The following is a 24688-nucleotide window of genomic DNA, read 5'->3' on the forward strand; positions in this document are numbered from 1 at the left end:
GCACCCATGCCATAGGTTCGCCATCACTGGCATAAAGTGTATAAACAAAGCTCCTGAATCTTGGGCTTTGGGCTTAGTTATTTCAAAGAGAATTCTCTATATAAACATATAAGAGGCAGCACTTACTTAGACAATTGTGGTCATTGTGAAATAAATTCTTATCTCTAAAAGTGAAGGGCAACTCTTCAGAAGATGGCTTGCAGAAACTTAAGAAAACCGATTGTAGTTTTCTTCCCTTCTAACGTGGTTCCTTTACAGGAGAGCATTTCTAGTTTTTTAAAAAACCCAGGTTTTCACATCTCCACGCAGACGAAAATTGATTTTCAGTTCAGGGATAAGGGGTGCAAGCGAAAGTCCAGCCCATTAGGTCCAACGCGGCGCCCCCAATCTTAGCCTTTGGGACGAAGATTCCCCAAATTTAGGAGCCTCTCTACTCGAGTTCGTAAGAAACATTTTCGAGCCAAAACGCATCCGACATGGAGGAAGAAGACGATTCCGAGGGTGGGGCTTTATGCTTGGGCATAGTCCAGTAGGGAGAGGATGACATTAAGTATAATGTTGACGTGTCCACCTTGCTTTCCGCTTCGAAATCCTTGTGGATCATAATGTCGCAGGCGATGTCGGAACCCACCGTAAAAGTGTAGGTTTTCTTTTCAAAAATGTGCCAGTCTTTGGAGATCCACTGGGGTTGGTTTTTGATCAAAGGCTCAATGGAAAGCGAGCACGTAGTTTTCACGTTAGGGATGCTAGGGATGCTACAGGCACTATGGACCCTGTGGAGGCTATGGGCACTGACCACCGACAAAGCTCTCACATACTCCGGTTTCTCGTAGCTCTCCTCGCTGCCACTCTCGTTGTCTTCGACCATCTCTTCGCTCTCGTTCTCAGAGACTTCGCTGCTGATCCAATTTTCTTCGCTCTCATGACTCTCTATACTGAAATGTAGAGAAGGATCAGTTCCAGCAGGGTTATTAGTCACTACTGTTTTAGCGTTTTATTTTTCTCAAAAATTGGGACAGATAACAAATTCTTACTCTGTTGCAGGCCCTTTTAATTCGGGAATGTTCATGAGGGCTGTTTGCCACCGGCTCGGGATTTTAATAAAATCCCTGTAAACCTGGATTTGCAGAACGGTCCCTGTGGGAACAGAATGCAGGAGTTGTCTCAGTTCTCGCAAGGTCCAACCTAAGACATTGGCGTGTCCAATTTTGAGTAGGATGTCGCCTGCAATGAAAAAAAAATTGGAATTGACCCATGATACCCTTAGCTGTCAATCACTGCTTTAAGAAACATATGAGCCGAGGTGGCGCAGTGGGTAGAGTGCAGTACTGCAGAACGCCACTAAAGCTGACTGTTAGATCTGCAGGTCAGCGGTTCAAATCTCACCACTGGCTCAAAATGAAGACCTGGATTGTGTAGGCAATATGCTGGCCCTTAAAAAGTGCTATTGCTAACATGTATCTCAGGGACCACCTTCTGCTGCACGAATCCCAGCGACCAGTTAGGTCCCACAGAGTGGGCCTTCTCTGGGTCCTGTCAACTAAACAATGTCGTTTGGCTGGACCCAGGCAGGACCCAGCCAGCATTCGCAGGACTCAGGGGAAGAGCCTTCTCTGTGGCGGCCCCGGCCCTCTGGAACCAACCCCCCCCAGGTTGGTAAACACTGGTCCACAGAACATGTGATCTCTTTTTGTCACTTTCCTACAACAATGGGGAAGCCAGATTTACTTAACCACTGTGTCCCTGTACCGATTCACTTAACAACTAGAAAATAAGACTGTAAAATGGGGCAAAACTCACTTTAACAGACCTCACACTTAGCATATTGGGTTTAATTGTGGTAGTAAGTCAAAGAGGACCTGTAATCTCTCCTGGATAGTGACTTGAGTACAATTTCAGCTTACGGTGGCTTTTTCCCACACCTGTGAATTTAAACCCATTTCCTATTGTTGTAAACGCAGGGTCTCGAACTGGTTTTGTGGTTTCACCTCACCTGCTTGGAGTTTGTTGTCTCTGGCAGCAGCACCTTTCTCTACCAGACCAGAAATCTGGAGATAAGGCCCATTCTGAATAAGTATGATACCAAGGCCTCCCTCGTCCATCTGGATATGTGTCTTGATCGTTACGCTCAAAGTATGTTCAGAATTATCCAGGTCCGAAGATTCATCTAAATTACAAATGCAGGGATCTTCAAAAATGCTGTGTTTTCTTTATTCGTCAGTGTAGAATTCTATTTATTTTATTTTATTATTTATTTTATTATCTATTTTTTATCTATTTTATTATCTATCTATCTATCTATCTATCTATCTATCTAATCTACGGTATCTATCTATCTAATCTATCTAATCTATCTATCTTATCTATCTAATTATCTATCTATCTAATCTATCTAATCTATCTATCTATCTATCTTATCAATCTATATATCTATCAATCTTATCTATCTAATCTATCTATCTATCTAATCTATCTAATCTATCTATCTATCTATTTTATATATCTATCTAATCTATCTATCTAATCTATCTATCTGTCTTATCTATCTATCTAATCTATCTATCTATTTATCTAATCTATCTGTCTATCTAATCTATCTATCTATCTAATCTATCTATCTATCTAATCTATCTATCTAATCTAATCTAGTCTATCTATCTGTCTATCTTTCTATCTATCTAATCTATCTAATCTATCTATCTATCTATCTATCTATCTATCCATCCATCCATCCATCCATCCATCCATCCATCCATCCATCCATCTATCTATCTATCTATCTAATCTATCTATCTATCTGTCTTATCTATCTGTCTATCTAATCTATCTATCTAATCTATCTATCTATCTATCTATCTATCTATCTATCTATCTACCGTATCTATCTATCTATCTACCGTATCTATCTATCTATCTATCTATCTATCTATCTATCTATCTATCTATCTATCTATCTATCTATCTATCTATCTATCTATCTATCTATCTTACTATCTGTTGTGGTTGGCTCTGGCCCAGCTCCTGCCCCAGGGAATGGGGAGGTGGATGCAGGGGAAACTTCAACATGTCACAGGCCTGTGTTATTGCCGACAGAATCAGATCAGAGTTTAGTTTCCTCGGACAAAGAAGAAGGTGGGAGTGACTTGGCAGAGGAGGGCTTGGCACACAGCCAAGGCAGTCAATCTTCTTTATGTTCTATAGCTTCAGATGATGACATTTTGGACCCACGCAAGCGCAGAATTATGCGTGGAAGAGACCAAGTAAGAATATAATACAGGAGATAAGGGAGGCCACCAGTAATTAGGGCTGCTGCTATAAATAGCAGCATGTGGGTTTGGCCATTGTGGAAGAATATCTGTTGTCAGGAATCTTGTGTGCTGGACTTTGTTGCTTTTTCACACCTTTGAAACCAAAGCAGAGCAGCGTGTGTGTGTGTGTGTGTGTGTCTCCCTTTGTTGGAAGAAGAAGGGGTGTGAAGTTTCTCCACAGCTGCTGGCTAAGTACTTAATGACTGCTTAAGGGAAATTGTACAGACTACCTGGTTGTTTTGGGAAGAGTGCTCTTTGCAATACAAAAAGAGTGCTTAGTTTATTTTGCCTTTTGTGATAAAGAACATTGCCCCGACCCTCTGGAACCAGCTCCCCCCCCCCGGAGATTAGAACTGCCCCCACCCTCCTTGCTTTCGCAAAGTTCTTAAGACACATCTCTGCCGTCAGGCATGGGGGAACTGACACATCTCCCCCGGGCCTATACAGTTTATACATGGTATGTTTGTGTGTATGCTTGCTTTTAATAATGGGGTTTTTAGTGTTTTTTAAATTATTAGATTTGTTCTTACATTGTCTTTGTTATTGTTGTGAGCCGCCCCGAGTGTACGGAGAGGGGCGGCATACAAATCTAAATAATAATAATAATAATAATAATAATAATAATAACAACAACAACAACAACAATAATAATAATAATAATAGAAGTATCTGCTTACCTGAATCCCACTCGCCGTCATAATCCAAGTCAGAATAATAGCTTTCCTCCTCTGCAGTAAATGAGAATACAAGTAAGTTACGAAGCTTGTAAATTCCTGACTAAAAGTTTACAAGTTGGTCGTTATCAGCAGTTGTTCATTCCAACAAACATGCTCTACATTTGAGGATTTATTTATTTTTTTGGCTGAAGCCAAATCTTAGCAATCAATAAAATAGAAAAACATATTTGCAAAAAAAAAATGAAAAACAGTCCTAAGACCTGAGGATGTCTAATGGCATTTGCTTTTACATTAGCAAACTTTAGCGGCATGTCATAGTCCTAAGGAACTCCTACTTTGAAAAACTATTTGTTACTAAGCATTGGTGGCTGCGTCCTTGTGAGAAATTTGAATCAGATGTAAATTCCACGGGATGCCATCCAAGATGACCATCACTCAATACCCATTACCGTATTTTTGGAGTATAAGACGCACCCTTTTCCTCCCTAAAAGAGGCTGATAATTTGGGTGTGTCGTACTCTGATTGTAGCTTTTTTTCCAGCCCTAATCTTACCTTGCAAACTCTTTCACTGTTTCTCTTTGTGAAGAATGTTTTCCAAGCCCTAAATCTTTGCAGGTTTTTTTTTTCCATTACTCTAACTTACTCTGAGTAAGTTTCTTTCCAGCTCTAACCAGGTGCTAACAATGTTCCCAGCTCTTACTGGCTTGCAAGCTCTTTCATTGTTACTCTCTCCGAATAAGGTTTTCCAAGCCCTGTCTTTGATATTTTTCAATCTCTATTTGCTCCAAATGTTTCTTTCCAGCCCTAACCAAGTGCTAACAATGTTCCCAGCTTTTACCAGCTTGCAAGCTCTTTCATTGTTACTCTCTCTAAAGAATTATTTTCCAAGCCCTAAGTCTTTGCAGAGTTTTTTTTCATTGCTCTAACTTGCTCCGAATGTTTCTCTCCAGGTGCTAAGGATGTTCCCAGCTGTTACTGGCTTGCAAGCTCTTTCATTGTTACTCTCTCCAAATAACTTTTTTTTAAAGCCCTAACCAGGGGATAAAATAATGTACTGAAGCTGACCAGACTAATGATGCTAGCCGGATGAATATCTGCTAAGCAGATTAAGAACATAAGAAGAGCCATGCTGAGTCAGGCCAAAGCCCATCGAGTCCAGCATTCTGTGTCCCACCAATTGTCCACGGGAATCTCGAGCAGAAAGAGAAGGCAAGACCCTCCCTTTCCCTTGACCCCCAAAAAATGGTACTCAAGGGAATCCTGCCTGGCTCAACCAACATAGAGGCAGCACATGGACATCCATTTCAATAACCACCGATACATTTGGCATCCATGAATCTGTCTAATCCTGCCTTGAAGCTATTAAGGCTGACAGCTGTCATAACCTTTTCTGGAAGGAAATGCCATTCTTTTCCTTATTTGTGTCTTATACTCCGGTGCATCTTATACTCTGAAAAATACGGTACTGCTTACGGAAAGACTTGGCCACCAGTCATTAATTTATTTGTGTGAGTACATTTACGGATGTAACAGTGATATCAACATCTCTGGGACTTCTACACAACGAGCAGCATTTGTTGATCTCAGAACTTGAAAGGTCAGCTGTGCTAGAATTCATATAAAATTATTGATCGCATTGATGGAAAGAGAAAGGAAAGAAGAGCAAGTGAGAAGGGATTTAGCCCTAGTGCTACCTGATGACACACGAGACCATCTTCTGAAGATCGGTCTGGTCGATGACCTCCTCCTGAAATATTGCCACTTGAGGGACGACTTTCTTCTTTCATCAGGTCTCTCTCTGGCGGAGGATCTCCTCCGGTCAGAAGGTTTCGTCCTGTCAAATTCCTTCCCTGGCTCAGCTGATGACCTCCTCCTGGAATAGGGTTCTCTTGCAGAAGGCCTCCTGACAGATGATCGTCTTCTGTCCTCAGATCTCTCTTTGGCAGAGGATCTCCTCCGGTCAGAAGATCTCCTGTCAAATGTTTTCTCTCGGTCAACTGATGACCTTCTTCTAAAGTAGTGTTCTCTTACAGAGAGCCTCCTGTCAGATGATTGCCTTCTGTCCTCATGTCTCTCTCTGGTGGAGGATCTCCTTCTATCAGAAGATCTCCTCCTGTCAAATGTTCTCCCCCGGTCAACTGATGACCTCCTTCTGAAATAGGGTTCTCTTACAGGGGGACTCCTGGAAGATGATGGCCTTCTGTCCTCATGTCTCTCTCTGGTGGAGGATCTCCTTCTGTCAAAATATCTCCTCCTGTCAAATGTTCTCCCTCGGTCAACTGATGACCTCCTTATGAAGTAGTGTTCTCTTACAGGGGGACTCCTGGAAGATGATGGCCTTCTGTCCTCAGAGCTCTCTCTGGTGGAGGATCTCCTCCTGTCCGAAGATCTCCTCCGGTCAAATGTTCTCCCTCGGTCAACTGATGACCTCCTTATGAAATAGGGTTCTCTTACAGGGGGACTCCTGGAAGATGATTGCCTTCTGTCCTCATGTCTCTCTCCGGTGGAGGATCTCCTCCGGTCAGAAGATCTCCTCCTGTCAAATGTTCTTCCTCGGTCAACTGATGACCTCCTTCTGAAATTGGGTTCTCTTACAGGGGGACTCCTGGAAGTTGATGGCGTTCTGTCCTCAGAGCTCTCTCTGGCAGAGGATCTCCTCCGGTCAGAAGATCTCCTCCTGTCAAATGGTCTCCCTCGATCGGGTGACCCTTTGCTGTCAGGCAACTTAGCTGAAGAACCACTGACGGAAGGCTTGACGAGAGACAATGCCTTGAAAGTTAGCTCTCTCTTAAAAGCTGGCTTTTGAGGCTCCATGGTGATCAATCCTCAACAGGATCTCTCTGGGACCCAACATAAACAGAGGAAGTGGAAATGACCCCCAGCCTGAAAATATCACATTAAGGAAGAACACTGTGGTAGGCCAGGTGATGGCAATGCCTAGCAACATGTAGAACCTTGGGTGTTATTTGAGTTCCATGGATTTTGGAATTTTCAAGGATGAATAAAAGATTTTTAAAAGTGGACTACGAAGATTTGCTTCCAGTCAATGAAGCAGTGGAAGTGATATGCCGGTGCCTGGAGGCTGTTGGGGCCTGGATGGGTGTCAACAAACTCAAACTCAACCCAGACAAGACGGAGTGGCTGTGGGTCTTGCCTCCCAAGAAGGACAATTCCATCTGTCCGTCCATTACCCTGGGGGGGGAACTACTGACCCCCTCAGAGAGGGTTCGCAACTTGGGTGTCCTCCTCGATCCACAGCTCACATTAGAGAAACATCTTTCAGCTGTGGCAAGGGGGGCGTTCGCCCAGGTTCGCCTGGTGCATCAGTTGCGACCCTATCTGGACCGGGAGTCACTGCTAGTCACTCATGCCCTCATCACCTCGAGGCTCGACTACTGTAACGCTCTTTACATGGGGCTACCTTTGAAAAGTGTTCGGAAACTTCAGATCATGCAGAATGCAGCTGCGAGAGCAATCATGGGCTTCCCTAAATATGCCCATGTCACACCAACACTCCGCAGTCTGCATTGGTTGCCAATCAGTTTCCGGTCACAATTCAAAGTGTTGGTTATGACCTATAAAGCTCTTCATGGCATCGGACCAGGATATCTCCGGGACCGCCTTCTGCCGCATGAATCCCAGCGGCCAGTTAGGTCCCACAGAGTGGGTCTTCTCTGGGTCCTGTCAACTAAACAATGCCACTTGGCGGGACCCAGGGGAAGAGCCTTCTCTGTGGTGGCCCCGGCCCTCTGGAACCAACTCCCCCCAGAGATTAGAATTGCCCCCACCCTCCTTGCCTTTCGTAAGCTACTTAAAACCCACCTCTGCCGCCAGGCATGGGGGAATTAAGACTTCTTCTCCCCCTAGGCCGTTACAACTGTATACGTGGTATGTTTGTATGTATGTTTGGTTTTTATATATTAAGGGGTTTTAATTTGCTTTTAGTATTGGATTTTATTGTATATTGTTCATGATTGTTGTTAGCCGCCCCGGGTTTTTGGAGAGGGGCGGCATATAAATCCAATAAAACTTGAAACTAAACTTTTTTTTTTAATATTTTATTTATTGATTTTTTAACAATTTAAAATCACACAACATAAAACAGTGCATAGTGAAATGTGAATTGTGCCCATCACCCCGACATACACACATTCCCCACCACCAAATTGGGGGTATTTCTTTTTTAATCCACTTAACCCAAGAGCAATATCTCTGTCTACATATTATAGAGTGATTCTAGTTTATTTCTTGTAGCTTGGTCTCGGATTCTGCTCGTCATATATCGTCTTACCTTGTCCCACCGTCCCATCAGCTGTCCCAAATCAGTTTCATTATCCAAATTTATCCTTTTTTCCATAATTTCAAATTGAATATGATCCACCATGTACCTATACCAATTTTGCATTGTCCATTTTGTTGCATCCTTCCAACCCAAAACTATTACTGCCTGAGCACTTTCTATTGCTGCTTTTTTTATTTCTCTAAACTTGAAACTTCTGCAATATCCAGTTTTGTTGCAAAAGTGAAATTGTGTGTGTGGGGGGGAATCATTTGGTTGATAGGCTCACACCCATCATTGAACTATTATATGAGGTCAATGTATTTTAGATAGCAGATCATATCACAAAGGTAGCCTGTTGCAAGCAATGTACAATCACTGCCTCTGAATGGGGGAAAACTTCCCCGTATTTCTTTCATAAAATGAGGCTCTGCAATACTGTAATTTATTTTTTTTTTGCCCAGCAAGCTGTGGAGATAATATCCTAAGGGTCCTTTTTAAGGGTTTTGAATAAATGCTGGAGTTAAGTACTCCTTTCTCAGACACACTATAATTTGCACAGATGGGTCTAAAAATACAGTGGATCGACCATCCGTTGCGTAAATGTCACATAGCAATTAGTTTGGATTAGTGGCAGTGTTGCAGGTCTGTCCTATCAAGATAACCTCAAATGAGGACCCGGATTGTGGGGGCAATACGCTGGCTCTGTTAAAAAATGTTATTGCTAACATGATGTAAGCCGCCCTGAGTCTAAGAAGAAGGGCGGCATTAAAAACAATTGAATAAAAAAATAAATAACCCTTGAAAGGAATGGGTGTTGTTATGGTTTTATTTATATACAAAGACATATACATATACGCACACATAAGTATATGTCACTTTTTTTTTTTTGCTGAATTTGAAAATTAAGGGAGACTAGGATGATCTATCCTATTTTGGCCTTATTTTGGCTAGGCCGTGCCCTCACTTGAACCTGCAACCTTTGCCTTGTAAGGCAGAGAATTAACCTCTAAGTTACAGTATCCAATCCCTTCAGCTCTGCACCAGGGAAGGGTTACATATTTTTGTGTCGAATCTATATACAGTGTTCCCTCGATTTTCGCGGGGGATGCGTTCCGAGACCGCCCGCGAAATGCAAATTTCTGCGAAGTAGAGATGCGGAAGTAAATACACAATTTTTGGCTATGGACAGTATCACAAGCCATCCCTTTACACTTTAAACCCCTAAATTACCATTTCCCATTCCCTTAACAACCATTTACTCATCATTATTACTGGTACTCACCGTTGAATAAGACACTTAGTGATCCTGATATTTATAAACATAATTATTTATTAACAATAATAATTATTATTTTGTTATTTATTTGCAAAAATTATTAGTTTGGCAATGACATATGATGTCATTGGGGAGGAAAAACCATGGTATAGAAAAAAACCCGCAAAGTATTTTTTAATTAATATTTTTTGAAAAACTGGTATAGGCTATTCGCAAAGTTCGAACCTGCGAAAATCGAGGGAACACTGTACTGTATATATATATAGAGAGAAATAAATCTGTACTAGTCTCACTTTTTATTATCAGAAAAAATGTTACACATACACATACGCACACAATTTGTTTTACAAATCTGTGGCTTCAAATATCTGATATTTCTGAATGCAAATAAATGACATTTTCATTTGGGGGGGAGGGTGCATGTGGAAGAATTGTTTAGCATTGCTAAAACAAAACTGTTCAAATTTGATAGCTTTTAGAAATCCTGCACCCAAGCACATTTTTAAAAAGTGTTTACAGAAGTCCCATTTACAAAAAACAAATATATTTGCATAATAAAAAAGTAAGAAAAATAAAAACAAGTTAGAAATTTTTAAAAGTACAAAATCTGCACTAGTCTCCCTTCCTTTTCATTATCAGCAAAAATGTTACACACATACACAGAAAATTTGTTTTACAAATTTGTGGCTTTTGAACTGTTAGGGCTGGCAGTCTAACATACCAGTTATCGGTCAAACATCTGATACTTCTGAATGCAAATAAATGACATTGTGTGTTGTGTAATAACAAGGCAAATAATGCAATGCAAATGCATTAATAAATGACAGAATAGAAAGGTCAGAGAAGAATTGTTACTTGGAGGTCTTATAGTCCAGGGACAGGCAAAATTGGCTCTTTTATGACTTGTGGACTTCAATTCCCAGAATTCCTACGGCAATCATGCTAGCTCAGGAATTCTGGGAGTTGAAGTCCACATGTCATAGAAGAGACCACTTTGCCTGCCCTTATTCTAGTCCAACCCATTTATTTTTGTAATTTTTCTTCCATTATTTAACGCCTCCAAAAGTCCTTTGAGATAGGTGGGCAAGCCCTAAACAAATTTAAAAATAATATTAGGAAGGCTTGGTTTTCTCTTCTCTGCGTCAGTTAAAATGGATTTTTTTTCAATCTCCTCACAACCGAGAAAATCGGCTTCGACTTTTCCCCTCCAATGGCGCCCAAATCCAACACGAGTGTTACCCGCCATTTCGAAGCTCCGCCCCGTTTCGCCCGTCACGCCTTGGAAGCCCCGCCCACCCAAGCTGTCCTGGCGACGCTCGGCGGCGTCGCCGTCTCCTCTATAAGCCCCGCCCCGTCTGGCGGCCGCTGCCAGAGGCGCGCGGGGAGGGGGGGGGGCGTGCGCGAGCGAGCTTGAGACCCCCGCACGTTTTCGCTTCCGGGTGACGCGGCCGCGGCTGTGCCCGCTGTGGGTTTTGCTTCCGGCGCCGTCCCGAGTCGGGGCCCGGCGGCGGCGGGGAGGGGCCGCCCCTGCGCAGCGGCTATACCTGAGGACGGCGGTGAGGGACGAAGGGGGCGGCGGCGGCGGCGGCGGCGGCGGGCCCGCTCAGGCCAGGCCGGGCGGCGGCGCGAAGGGTCGGAGGCCGCGCCACAAGCCATGGAGCCGCGGCTGTGAGGAGCCCCCCGGCCCGGGCCCCGCCTGTGGGAAACCGGGCCGTGGCCGGAGCCGAAGGACATGGACAAATTGACCATCATCTCAGGATGCCTCTTTCTGGCCGCCGATATCTTCGCCATCGCCAGCCTGGCCAACCCCGACTGGATCAACACCGGCGAGTCCGCGGGTGGGTCGGCGGGGAACGGGAGGTCGCGGTGGGGTAAGGACGGAGGGGGCGGAGGGACCGGGACGGGACGGCCGAGGGGCTCCTCTGACCCCGCAGCCTCCCCTGGCTGTGCCGCAGCTTCTACCTCCTCCCCATGGATGGGGGGACACGAACCCCAAATCCCGAGCTGCGGGGGGGAAGGGGGCTGTTGCAGGAAGGGGAAATGTATGTGTGCTTGTGGGGGTCGAGGCATGGGGGAGCCTCCCCACTTCTAAAGATTTTGGCTGCTGGGAAAATTGGTTGGGCGGTGGTGGTGGTGGGGCCAGCCACTGGATGGACCTGAAGGTTTGAAGGGCTTTGGGGATGTGGGGGGCAAAGGTGGAATTTTAGGGGGCAGAGAGAAATAGAATAAGAATTCGCTATTGGCCAAGTGTGATTGGACACACAAGGAATTTGTCTTGGTGCATATGGTCTCAGTGTACATAAAAGAAAAGAGACATTTGTCAAGAATCATGTGGCACAACACTTAATGATTGTCACAGGGGGTCAAATAAGCAGTGAAGAAACAATCAGTATTAATAAAAATCTTAGGATATAAGCAACAAGTTACTGTCATACAGTCCTAAGTGGAAGGAAATGGGTGATAGGAATGATGGTAGACAGAGAGAGAGAGAGAGAGAAAAGCCATGGAGGAGGGGAAGGTGGAAGGGAGAGTCCAGCCCTGCAAGGGTTGTGGTTGTTGTTATTATCATAATCATCATCATTATTATTTATTAGATTTGTATGCTGCCCCTCTCCAAAGTATTATTATTATTATTATTATTATCATCATTATTATTAATATATTATTGTTATTGTTATTATTATTATCACAAAAAACAGTAATACACAGCAAATGAAATTGATGCTGGATTTCGTATCACAAGATCGCAAGTTGAACACTTCCCAAGCATCCAGGACTGTGTGATATATTTTCTTACTGTGCGCGCAGATCCAGGCACCGTGGCCTTTTGCAACTGACAGATTGTGATTTTGTCAATGTTTATTGTTTTCAAATGCTGGCTGAGGACTTTTGGCACAGCACCCAGTGTGCTGATGACTACTGGGACCTCCTTTACTGGTTTATGGCAGAGTTGTCATAGTTTGATTTTAAGATCCTGATATCAGCTAAGTTTTTTCTTGTTGTTTCTCATCAATTCAACTGTCCCCTGGTATGGCGACATCAGTGATCCACACTCTTTTCTTTTCCACAATTGTGAGGTCTGGTATATTGTCATTTTGAATTTGAAAGTCCCCAAGTATTTTGGCATGTTTGTTTTCAACTACTTTCTCGGGTTTATGGTCCCACCATTTCTTTACCATTGGTAGGTGGTAGTTGTGACACAGGTTCCAATGGAGCATCTGGGCCACGTAGTTGTGCCTCTGTTTATAGTCCGTCTGTGTGGTTTTCTTGCAGCCGCTGAGGACATGATCAATTGTTTCATCAGTTTCCTTGCAAAGTCTGCATTTTGGGTCATCAGCTGATTTTTCGATCCTGGCCTTGATTGTATTTGTTGTGATTGCTTGCTCCTGGGATGCAAGAATCAAACCGTCTGTGTCCTATTATTATTATTACTACTACTACTATTACTATTGTTACTGTTGTTATTATTATTATTTAGATTTCTATGCTGCCCTTCTCTGCAGACTTAGGATTGTTTCCCTCGCAGAATGGGTTGCCTAGTTGCTGCATGAGTTGAACCCCAATTGTTCTTGCACATATTGACTATGTTGGGGAGAGAGGACAGAAGGAAGCTGAAGATTAACCTGGATAAATAAAAAGTTGTGGAAGGGAAGCCAGGAGAATCGAAGGTGGGGGAGCAATCATTGTTAAATGCCTCCTCTTGGTTCAGTGTACGGCAGTGTTTCCCAACCTTGGCAGCTTGAAGATATTTGGACTTCAACTCCCAGAATTCCCCAGCCAGCGTATGCAGGCTGGGGAATTCTGGGAGTTGAAGTCCAAATATCTTCAAGTTGCCAAGGTTGGGAAACACTGGCATACGGGATGCTTGGTGCTCAACTGGATTGTTGCCTTTTGTTTGTGATGGTTGAATTTCGCCTTGGTTGAGTTTCGCCTTGGTTGAGTTTCGCCTTGGCTTCTGTAACAAAAAGAGTGTTTGGCTGTCTAAATCTGCCTTAAAATAATAATAATAATAATAATAATAATAATAATAATAATAATAATAATAATTTATTAGATTTGTATGCCGCCCCTCTCCAAAGACTCCTCTTAACAATGGTGTGGGCCATGGGTGGCCAACTACTGCAACTTTTAAGACCTGTGCATTTCAACTTTTCAGAATTCCCTGACCAGCTATATACTATTCCGTCTGGAGGTATTCTGGGAGTTGAAGTCTACGGGTCTTAAAGTTGCCATGTTTGGACACCCCATGTAGCTTTTGTGGTTGATATCTGTTGAGCTTCAGGGAATAGGGATAGGAATGGATACACAAGGAATTTGTCTTGGTGCACATGCTCTCAGTGTACATAAAAGAAAAGATACGTTCGTCAAGAATTTTAACTTAATGATAGTCATGGGGCACAAATAAGCAATCAAAATGCATTAGGAGGAACCAGTCAATATAAATTGTAAGGATACAAGCAACCAAAGCTACAGTCATACAGTCATTTGTGGGAGGAGATGAGTGATGGGAACAATGGGAAGATTAATAGTAATGCAGCCTTGGTAAATAGTGGTGAGGGAATTATTTGTTTAGCAGAATGATGGCATTCAGGAAAAAACTGTTCTTGTGTCTAGTTGGTCTGGTGTGCAGTGCTCTGTAGCGTTATTTTGAGGGTAGGAGTTGGAGTAGTTTATGTCTGGAATAAAACTTTATTTGCAGCAGCATGAAGCCCAAAACACCAGCCTGAAGATCTTGTCGAAATGTTGCAAAGACACTCGATCTTACATAGGAAAAGACCCAAGCAAACGAAATCTTTACACACACACACACACATACATACATACATACATACATACATACATACATACATACATACACATTGCCCTACATGGCAATGGACCAGATTACCTCTGGAACCACCTGCTACCGCACGAATCCCAGCGACCGATTAGGTCCCACAGAGTTGGCCTTCTCCGGGTCCCGTCGACTAAACAATGTCGTTTGGCGGGCCCCAGGGGAAGAGCCTTCTCTGTGGCGGCCCCGGCCCTCTGGAACCAACTCCCCCCATTGATTAGAACTGCCCCCACCCTCCCTGTCTTTCGTAAACTACTCAAGACTCATTTATACCACCAGGCATGGGGGAGTTGAGATAGCTCTTCCCCCTAGGCCATTACAAGTTATGCATGGTATGTTTGTGTGTATGTTTGGTTTTATAATAGGTGTTTTTAGTTGTTTTTATTATTGGATAGTACATGTTGTGTTTATTATTGTTGTTAGCCGCCCCGAGTCTGCGGAGAGGGGTGGCATACAAATCCAATAAATAATAATAATAATAATAATAATAATAATAATAATAATTATTATTATTATTATTATTGTACATACATGTAAGTTTTGATGTGTTCAGGTCTTTTCCTGTGTAAGATCAAGAGTGTCTTAATAATCCAGCTAAGCTTGTGGCTGCCAATAAGAAGGCTGTATGACCTTTGGGGCGCATGGATCGTGTTTATAAATACTGTATCTAACTTTAAAAGAAACAAGGGAAGACGTTTGTGAGCTTGGTTCAGCTCAGGTGAAAAGAACAAGTTGTGCTCAGTCAGCAAAGTACATTCCAGTTAGTTGTTTAGGAAGGGGGAAAAAACAGCCAAGTGGGGAAAAATGACTTGGAATTAACATCTCTAAATGTAAGAGCGATCAATCTTTTCTGTTCTTTATTCCTCATTTTGCAGCTTTCCAAAGCCCCTATTTTGGCTGGGGTTGAGTTTGTTGGGGGGGGGGCGGAGGAGACCCAGCAGATGAAGTTTTCTTGCTGTTTCTGTAGTACAGACCAAAAGAAAATGCAGAGGTTGGGGAGTAAATTTGGGCCAGAGATCAAATTTAATTGAATTGTTCTATATCAGTCTTTCTCCAACTTGGCAACTTTTAAGATGTGTGGACCAGCTCTCAGAGTTCCCGAGGCAGCCATACTGCCAGCTTTAGAGAAACACTGCTATGTGTATTGTTGTGGTTAGCTCTGGCCCAGCTCCTGCCCCAAGGACTGTGGATGTGGGGGAGATATCCACATGCTGCAGGCCTGTTTTGCCCCCGGTGGAATCTGCTGATGAAGGCTCCTCTGACCAAGAAGACATGAGTGACAGGGAGGAGGAGAGTGGTGCAGACAGCTCAGAAGGAGATCAATTATCTAGCTCCTCCTTGGATTCGGAACAAGAGTTAATGATACAGCCACGCATGCGGAGAGTGATGCATAGGCAGCAACAACTGAGAGATTATTATCAAAGAAAATGAGGCCACCTGTGGTTGGGTGGGGCTATGGTCATTAGTGAGGCTGCTATAAATAGCAGCCTGTGGGTTTGGCCATTGTGGAGGATTATCTGATGGTTGTGTTTCATGACTGCGTTACTGACTTTGACTTTTTGTGTGCTGATTTTTCCCTGCTTTGAAACTAAACCAGGGCAAAGTGTGTTTCACTTTGTGAATGAAGGACTTTGAATTGCCTCACAACTGCAAGCTAAGTATCACATGACTGATAAGGGACTTGTATAAATTACCAGTTTGTTTGGAGACTAGTGCTCTTTGCTATACCAAAAGAGGGCTTAGATTAAGTGAATTTTCATTCTAAAGAACATTGTTTTGAATTTTCAAACGTGTGTGTGTGTCTGAAATTTGTACCTGTGAATTTTTGGGAGGATTCTACCAGAGAGCCCGACAGAACAGTGTAAGTGTGTGTGTGTGTATTTATTATTTGGATTTCTATACCATACATATATAGATACATGCATGCATACATACATACATACATACATACATACATACATATGTATATGCTTATTCTCTTTATTGTACTGAGACTTTTTATGTCTGATGGGAGATGCTGTTTAGGGAAATTGATTTATATTCCTGTGCAATACAATTCAAGCAGCAGCGCCGTTTGTTTCGCAAATGTGATAATAGCCGCTGAGAGAAGAGACTTGGATGCCTGCAGGACTTCGATTGGTGGGTGTGTTTATAGCAAATATAAATGGGTGTGTGTGTAATGAGTTTCCTTGAAATAAAGATTTAATTTCCAGTGCCAGTGGGAACATCAACCAGCATAGACTTCATTAATGCAGTAGAGTTCCCCTGAGTTGACATGCAATGGAGCAGGGGTGTCAAACTTAATTTCATTGAGAGCCGCATCAGGGTTTGATTGACCAGGGAGGGGGGCTGGAGCGGGTGTGGCCAGCTCACCATCACTCCTGTCAGGGGCGCCTATGGTGGTCCATGCACTGTGCCAGTGAAAATAGGCTCCCGAGCTCTGTTTTTACTGGCAGAGACACCGTGGATTATTATTATTATTATTATTATTATTATTATTATTATTATTATTATTATTATTAATTGGATTTGTATGCCGCCCCTCTCCGCAGACTCGGGGTGGCTAACAACAATGATAAAAAACAGCATGTGAGCAAAGTGTGTTTCCCTTTGTGAAAGAAGAAGGACTGTTAACTGCCTCACAGCTGCAAGCTAAGTATCACAGAACTGATAAGGGACTTGTACCAATTACCAGTTTCTTTGGAGACCAGTGCTCTTTGCTGTACCAAAAGAGGGCTTGGTTTAAGTGAATTTTCATTATAAAGAACATTGTTTTGAATTTTCAAACGTGTGTGTGTGTGTCTGAAATTTGTACCTGTGAATTTTGGGGAGGATTCTACCAGAGAGCCCGACAGAACACCTGTCTATATTTGACTTTCTTCTCGTTCCTCCTCAAATCCTTCCACTCCGGGTGGGTGGGCTTGCACAGCAGGTTCTCGTGTTTTCTTGTGCTGATTTCTTCGCGTTGACTTCTTCATGGCAAGCTGCAAAAATTTTCAACAGTGGAACAAGTTTCCCCGTGGCCCCACTTGCATTCCTTGAGGGCAAGACTCGAGCTTTTAATTAACTAGCGCTGTGTTGATTAGGATGTAATTCTTAGTTTCTTAGCGGCAGTAGAAATGAAGGAAAATTAACTCTGGCGATTAAAAAATAATAATGTGGATGCCATACAATTAAGTCAGCGATATCAATCCGTAACTTCTGTACCTTGGGCAATAGAGTTGGTCTTAACCTTTCTATAAGGCACCGTAACACTTTTCAGTTTTTATTAAATAAATTATCTCTCTCATTGGTTCAGGGACTAAATGTGTTTTTTGCCCAACAGCAGCGTTTGTTATATCTTATTCATTTAGAATTGAATGAGTTGGAAGGGACCTTGGAAGGTTTCTAGTCCAGCCCTCTGCTGTAGCAGGAGAACCTCCTGTCTGTCTGTCTGTCTGTCTGTCTGTCTGTCTGTCTGTCTGTCTGTCTATCTGTCAGTCATCTATCTATCTATCTATCTATCTATCTATCTATCTATCTATCTATCTATCTATCTATCTAATCTATCTTATTCAACTTCTATACCATCCAATCCCAAAGAATTCAGGGCAGCTTGCAATAACTTTTTTTTTTAGTATGATTGTTGAATGAATGGTTAATGGAAGTTTTTTAAATTAGAATTTGTAGGTTTGTTTTAATTGGTTTGCTTATCATTGTTTCTTGTATATGCTGTGAGCTGCCCCGAGTCCTCAGAGAGAGGTGGCAATACAAATCCAAATAAATAAATGAATGAATGAATGAATGAATGAATGAATGAATGAATGAATAAATAAATAAATAAATAAATAAATAAATAAATAAAAGAAAATAAAAAATACAAATATAATAAAAAATGAGTCAAATATAAAAGTCTAAAACTATAAAACCCCAATAAAACCCCCCCACAGTTCAACTATCCAATTAACATACATACATGCCATTCAACACAATTTGGTCATGACGGATGACAATTCGTGGCTCTCAGGCCTGCCAGCAAAGCCAGGTCTTCGCAGTCTTGTAAAAGGCCAATAGGGTAATAGCAGTATGGACGTTGCGCGCGCGGGGGGGGGGGTGTTCCACAGAGTTGGGGTGGCAACAGAGAAGGCCCTCCCCTGTGGTCCCACCAACCTGCATTGCTTAGTTGATGAGATTTCAAATAAGATTTTTCTCATACTTCAGCGATTGAGCAAGAAGAATTGAACCCAAGAGCATTTATTACACTTACTGATACATTAAACAGAGAAACCTGTGTATAATTAGCAATCAGTTACTGTTGGGATCAGGGCATCGCTGGGGATCTAAAGGTCCAGGATAGATCATCTTGAAGAAAGTCTTAACTGTTTGAATGCTAATAAAAGAGCGGTAGATCAGAATGGAATGGCTTGATTGACGTAATGTATTCAATGTGTTTGATTTATTATGCATGCATAAATTATAACGGGGAGGATTTATCTCTGATTTTGTAGGCAGAGTCAAAAGAGGGACCAGCCTAGAATCCTCACCTAGCCACAAACAAACTAAGTCCATCTTCAATTCCGTTGACCCTTATCTAACTCCAAGCATATGCTACCCATTAGCTGAGATGATTCCTGTCCATAGGCAATTATTAGCCAAAAATTAGTATAATTAGACCTGATCTTTCATGCCTGAGCGATATTGATAATAACCTGAGTCAAAAATAGAAGACCTCTGTTCTCTGGCCAAAATCCATGAAAATGGGCATCTTTCGTGTTGCGGAGCGCAGAACTGCCGAAGAAAAACCTTTCCTCTTCTGTGGAACTTCCCAACTTCACCGGGATACGTCAACCGGGAATGCCAACATCTGACATCTCCGAAAGGACAGGTGAGCTCTTTTGATGGCACCCTGTTTGTTACCCCTGGGTCATGATTTCTTAGGTACAGTGATACCTCATCTTACAAACGCCTCATCATACAAACTTTTCGAGATACAAACCCGGCGTTTAAGATTTTTTTGCCTCTTCTTACAAACTATTTTCACCTTACAAACCCACCGCCAACGCTGGGATGCCCCGCCTCCGGACTTCCGTTGCCAGCGAAGCCCCCGTTTTTGCACTGCTGGGATTCCCCCGAGGCTCCCCTCCATGGGAAACCCCACCACCGGACTTCTGTGTTTTTGTGATGCTGCAGGGGAATCCCAGCAGCGCAAAAACAGGCACTTCGCTGGCAACGGAAGTCCAGAGATGGGGTTTCCCAGTGAGGGGAGCCTCAGTGAAATCGCAGCATCTCAAAAGCACAGAGGTCTGGAGGTGGGGTTTCTAGGACTTTGGTGTTTTTGCGATGCTGCAATTTCACTGATGCTCCTTTCGCTGGGAAACCCCACCTCCGGACTTCCATTGCCAGTGAAGCCCTTGTTTTTGCGATGCTGGGATTATCCTGCTGGGATTCCCCTGCAGCATCGCAAAAACACAGAAGTCTGGAGGTGGGATTTCCTATGGAGGGGAGCCTCAGGGAAATCTCAGCAGTGCAAAAACGGGTGCTTCGGCTGGCAAAAGGGGTGAATTTTGGGCTTGCACGCATGAATCGCTTTTCCATTGATTCCTATGGGAAACATTGTTTCGTCTTACAAACTTTTCACCTTAAGAACCTCGTCCCGGAACCAGTTAAGTTTGTAAGACAAGGTATCACTGTATTTCAGTTCCGGTTGCTGCTAATTTGAGAATTAATATCCGTGTGATTGGCTGCCTCCCATTGAGGTTGACCATAACCTCTATAGATAAATATCTGATATCTGGAGGGCATCCAGGTGTTTTCTTCCCCAGACCATACCTTATTTTAATTTCACATCTGGCAACAGTCCCATTTATGTAATTTCCAAGCCCTGTTATCATAACAATCAAATAACGGATTATCCCTGGTGATTGTTTAACAGCTTCCACCGTGCCCCATGCAGACACTCGTCTAAAAGGAAAGCAGTTTTGTACTAATGTCACAATGCGTACATTTTCAATGCAATTCATTCATTTGTGCGTGCCCCCCGCTGGCATCTGAGAAAACAATTTTTCCTAAAAGTTTTGCTTTGATTTTTCTCACGCTCACTCTCTCTCTCTCTCTCTCCAGGTGGTCTTCGGCTCTCAGACATGAAGATGAAAATTCACAGATAAATTAACATCTTGCAACCAGGGAACTGGCAGCATCCATTTCCGCATTACTAAACAGAGAAGCTGTGACGAGCAAGTTTAGAAGATGGGAAGGAAGAAAAGGCTCTCTGGACCAGAAGGGGAAAAACAATTAGCCCAATGATGCAAACACCATTCCCCTTCCAGCACTGATGAGGTTACCTAGTTGGGTAGTGAAACATCTCCAAGAAAACAACCAAGCTCAGAGAACATCAAGGACCCCTCCTCAGGGTCTCTCTCCTAGAACTGATTCAGCAGGCTTGGGGGGCATTTATTTATTTATTTATTCATTCATTCATTCATTCATTCGTGTATTTATTCATTCGTTCATTCATTCTATTTAGATTAGATTAGATTTATTGGATTTATATGCCGCCCCTCTCCGCAAACTCGGGACGGCTCACAACAAGGTAAAAACAACACATAATAACAAATCCAATACCCACCAATCCAATTACAATTTTAAACTAAAAAATTTTAAACTAAAAAATTAATAAAAAACAACCCCGGAATATTAAAAAACACGCATACAATCAATCTAAGTACAATTTATTTATTTATTATTGATTTGATTTGATTTGATTTGTGTGCCGCCCCTCTCCGTAGACTCGGGGCGGCTCACAACACAAAACAGTTCATAACAAATCTAATAATTTACAATTAAAAAACCCCATTATTAAGCAGACATACGTACAAACATACCATACATAAATTGTATAGGCCCGGGGGAGATATCTCAATTCCCCCATGCCTGACAACAAAGGTGGGTTTTGAGGAGTTTACGAAAGGCAAGGAGGGTAGGGGCAGTTCTAATCTCTGGGGGGAGCTGGTTCCAGAGAGCCGGGGCCGCCACAGAGAAGGCTCTTCCCCTGGGGCCCGCCAAACGACATTGTTTAGTTAACGGGACCCGGAGAAGGCCCACTCTGTGGGACCTAATCGGTCGCTGGGATTCGTGCAGCAGAAGGTGGTCTCGGAGATATTTTGGTGTGATGCCATGAAGGGCTTTATAGGTCATAACCAGCACTTTGAATTGTGACCGGAAACTGATCGGCAACCAATGCAGACTGCAGAGTGTTGGTGAGACATGGGCATACGTTGGGAAGCCCATGACTGCTCTCGCAGCTGCATTCTGCATGACCTGAAGTTTCCGAACACTTTTCAGAGGTAGCCCCATGTAGAGAGCATTACAGTAGTCGAACCTCGAGGTGATGAGGGCATGAGTGACTGTGAGCAGTGAGTCCCGGTCCAAATAGGGCCGCAACTGGTGCACCACGCGAACCTGGGCAAACGTCCCCCTCGCCACAGCTGAAAGATGTTTCTCTAATGTGAGCTGTGGATTTGTCTGTTCAGAGGTGTTCAACGACCATAATCTCACTTGGTTCTCTGAAATAGGTTAAGTGAGATTTCCGACATTTTATGACTTTCCTTGCCACACTTGTGAAGCGAATCCCTGTGGTTGTTAAATTAGTAAAATTGGTTGTTGAGTGCATCTAGGCTTCTCCAAGGACTTTGCTTGTCAGAAAGTCACAAAAGGGGATCGCCTGACCCCGGGACACTGCAACAATCGTCACAAAGGTGAAAAGTTCTCAGAAGTCACTGTTTTCAGTGCTACTGCAACTTTGAAGGGTCACTAAAACAAACAGTTGTTAAGTTGCGGATATCTTTTATATTTCTCCTCGTCCGAATAAAATCGACTTACATTCATTGACTGACCATTTGAAGTTGCAACATAAAGAAAGTCACTTATGACCGCTTTTCACACTTACAACTACAGTGGTAGCTCTACTAACGAACTTAATTCGTTCCGTGACCAGGTTCTTAAGTAGAAAAGTTTGTAAGAAGAAGCAATTTTTCCCATAGGAATCCATGTAAAAGCAAATAATGTGTGCAACTGGGGAAACAACAGGGAGGGTGGAGGCCCTGTTTCCTTGCAGGACATTCCTAGAGAGGCCTCACGGAGGCGTCTCCCTGCCTTTTCTGGCCCTGCTCCCTCCTAGGAGATTCCTAGAGAGGCCCCACAGTAGCTTCTCCCCACTTTTTCCGTGCCTGTCTCTCCTAGGAGATTCCTAAAGACAGGGGTCGACAAAGTTGTTCAGAATCTAGGAGCCAGCCAAAAAATTTAGGAGCCAGAATTTTTTTTAAGCAAACTTGGTTTTTAATTTAACAAAAAAAACATTACAAACGTTATAAACAACATTTTACTTTTAAAGATAATAAATATTATATTTTGATATTTTAGATTTTAGGCAACATTCTAGTGTTTTTCACTTTGCGTTTTGTGGCCATGAACATGCCTTGTGATTTTAGAGCTGAAGTACCAGTGGTCCACAGCCTTGGCAGGATCAAACGCCTTCACAGATGGCCCATTCATGGTGATCATAAACAAGTCACTTAAACTTTCTTCTTGCATCCTTGATCTGAATTTATTTTTGACCATGTTCATCAAACTAAATCCTCTTTCACAACATGAGGTTGAGACAGGGAGCACCGCTACAATCGACAACAGGTTTCCCAGAACTGGAAATCTCTCGGTGTTGGAGAGTGCCAAATCCAGAAGCTCACACAGTTTCTTTCCTTTTCCAAGGACCTTAAACTCATACCACTCATTGAGGAGTGAGTGAATGCATTGGTCATCACTTTCAGGTGGAGATAGCTGTTTACGAAAATGATGAGCCAATGCAGTAATCTCAACCACACCGTAGTCCGGTGTGGTTGAGATTACTGGCCCGAAGGGAAGGAGCGGTTCGGGTTCCCCGCGCGGCGGAAGGAGAGGCGCCAGAAGACTGACGGGTTTCCCGGCAGGCCAGTCCGGCCGGCCACCCATGCGAGCGCTTTTCGGCGACTGTTCCGGCCCGGGAGGTCCCACAGGACGCACGCCTTCGCCGGGGTTCAGTTGCATCAGGGGGGGAGGCTTGGGCAGCGAGAAGGGCAACGGCTGAGGGGAGGCCGCGGCAGCTGCCGAGTCTCCACCTGACATCGCTTTCACCCCCTCCCCCCCGGCGCAGGCCTGGCTCCGCCGAGCCGGCTCTGCTGTACTCCCGTCGGGATCCGAGGGGAGACCGTTAGTCAGAAACCGAAACAGAGAAGAAGGAAAGGGAGACCGGGCCGGGGACGCGGGGGAGGGGGGGGAGGGGGGAGGAGGGGTTACTGGTCGGAAGTCACCGCGCACGCGGCCGGAGGAGGAATGAACAAAACCTCACGCCGGGAGGGGAGGGGCTTCCGCTTCTCTCCGAAGGCGGGTGAGCGGCCAAGATCGGAGCGTCTGTGTGCGGTGGGGGGGAGTGAAGGGGTTCGAGTAGGAGGCGGAATGGAGGCAAGGGGGGGAGGGAGAGACGCACGCAAGCGCAGGGGACGCTGGGAAAGCAGCTCGCTCCGAGGTTGATGGGCGGAGCTACGGAAGCCAAGATGTACCATTTCTGGGCGTAAACACAAGGCGGGAAAAATATACTGTATACATACAGTACAGCAGGCAACATTTTCTAGGCGCCAGACAACATTTTCTAGGCGCCACTGGCGACCAGGCGCCTGGGTTTGTCGATACCTGCCTAAAGAGGCCCCACAGTGACTTCTCCCTGCCTTTTCCGGCCCTTTTTCCTCGCAGAAGATTCCTAGAGAGGCCCCACGGAGGCTTCTCCCTGCCTTTTCCGGTTCCTGTTCCCTCCTAGGAGATTCCTACAGAGGCCCCACAGAGGTTTCTCCCCACTTTTTCCGGGCCTGTCCCTCCTAGGAGATTCCTACAGAGGCCCCACAGTGGCTTCTCCCTGCCTTTTCCAGCCGTGTTTCCTCGCAGGAGATTCCTACAGAGGCCCAATGGAGACTTCTCCCTGCCTTTTCTGGCCCTATTCCCTCCCAGGAGATTCCTAGAGAGGCCCCACAGAGGCTTCTCCCTGCCTTTTCCGGTTCCTGTTTTGGAGTCTCAGGTTTGTAAGTAGAAAATGGTTCTTGAGAAGGGGCAAAGAAAATCTTGAACAACCAGTTCTTATCTAGAAAAGTTCATAAGTAGAGGCGTTCTTAGGTAGAGGTACCACTGTACTCATAGCATTCCCCCCATGCTCACATGAGCAAAATTGCCATGCTTGGTGGCTGGCATGTAGAAACATAGAAACATAGAAGACTGACGGCAGAAAAAGACCTCATGGTCCATCTAGTCTG

The 24688-nt window shown here is 43.9% G+C and overlaps 2 protein-coding genes across 3 annotated transcripts in view; one reads left to right on the forward strand and one right to left on the reverse strand.

Moving 5' to 3' along the window:
• Positions 1 to 430: 430 nt before the first annotated feature.
• PDZD9 (PDZ domain containing 9) lies at positions 431 to 10790 on the reverse strand. Its single transcript, XM_070760235.1, has 5 exons — positions 10784 to 10790; positions 3986 to 4036; positions 1994 to 2167; positions 1035 to 1224; positions 431 to 935 (listed from the first exon to the last, which is right to left on the reverse strand). The coding sequence occupies exons 1-5, from the start codon at positions 10788 to 10790 to the stop codon at positions 431 to 433; spliced, it is 927 nt and encodes a 308-aa protein (XP_070616336.1).
• A 128-nt stretch (positions 10791 to 10918) lies between these two features.
• MOSMO (modulator of smoothened) overlaps positions 10919 to 24688 on the forward strand; it is a 34583-nt gene continuing 20813 nt past the window's right edge. For both annotated transcript variants that reach the window (XR_011559852.1, XM_070761190.1), the window contains exon 1: positions 10919 to 11382. Coding sequence is in view for 1 of the 2 variants with exons in the window: in XM_070761190.1 (XP_070617291.1) it covers positions 11277 to 11382 (106 nt within the window). In the remaining variant the exon portion in view is untranslated. The remainder of the gene's footprint in view (positions 11383 to 24688) is intronic.

This window comes from Erythrolamprus reginae, chromosome 9, assembly GCF_031021105.1.
Source record: "Erythrolamprus reginae isolate rEryReg1 chromosome 9, rEryReg1.hap1, whole genome shotgun sequence".
Classification (NCBI taxonomy): Eukaryota; Metazoa; Chordata; class Lepidosauria; order Squamata; family Dipsadidae; genus Erythrolamprus; species Erythrolamprus reginae.

Bases quoted from the DNA above. Each gene is read 5' to 3' on its own strand.
- PDZD9 (XM_070760235.1), bottom strand. The intron at 2,168-3,985 runs GTAAGCAGATAC...TTTGTAATTTAG, and splicing joins TGACGGCGAGTGGGATTCAG to ATGAATCTTCGGACCTGGAT. The intron at 936-1,034 runs GTAAGAATTTGT...TCTACATTTCAG, and splicing joins TTAAAAGGGCCTGCAACAGA to TATAGAGAGTCATGAGAGCG.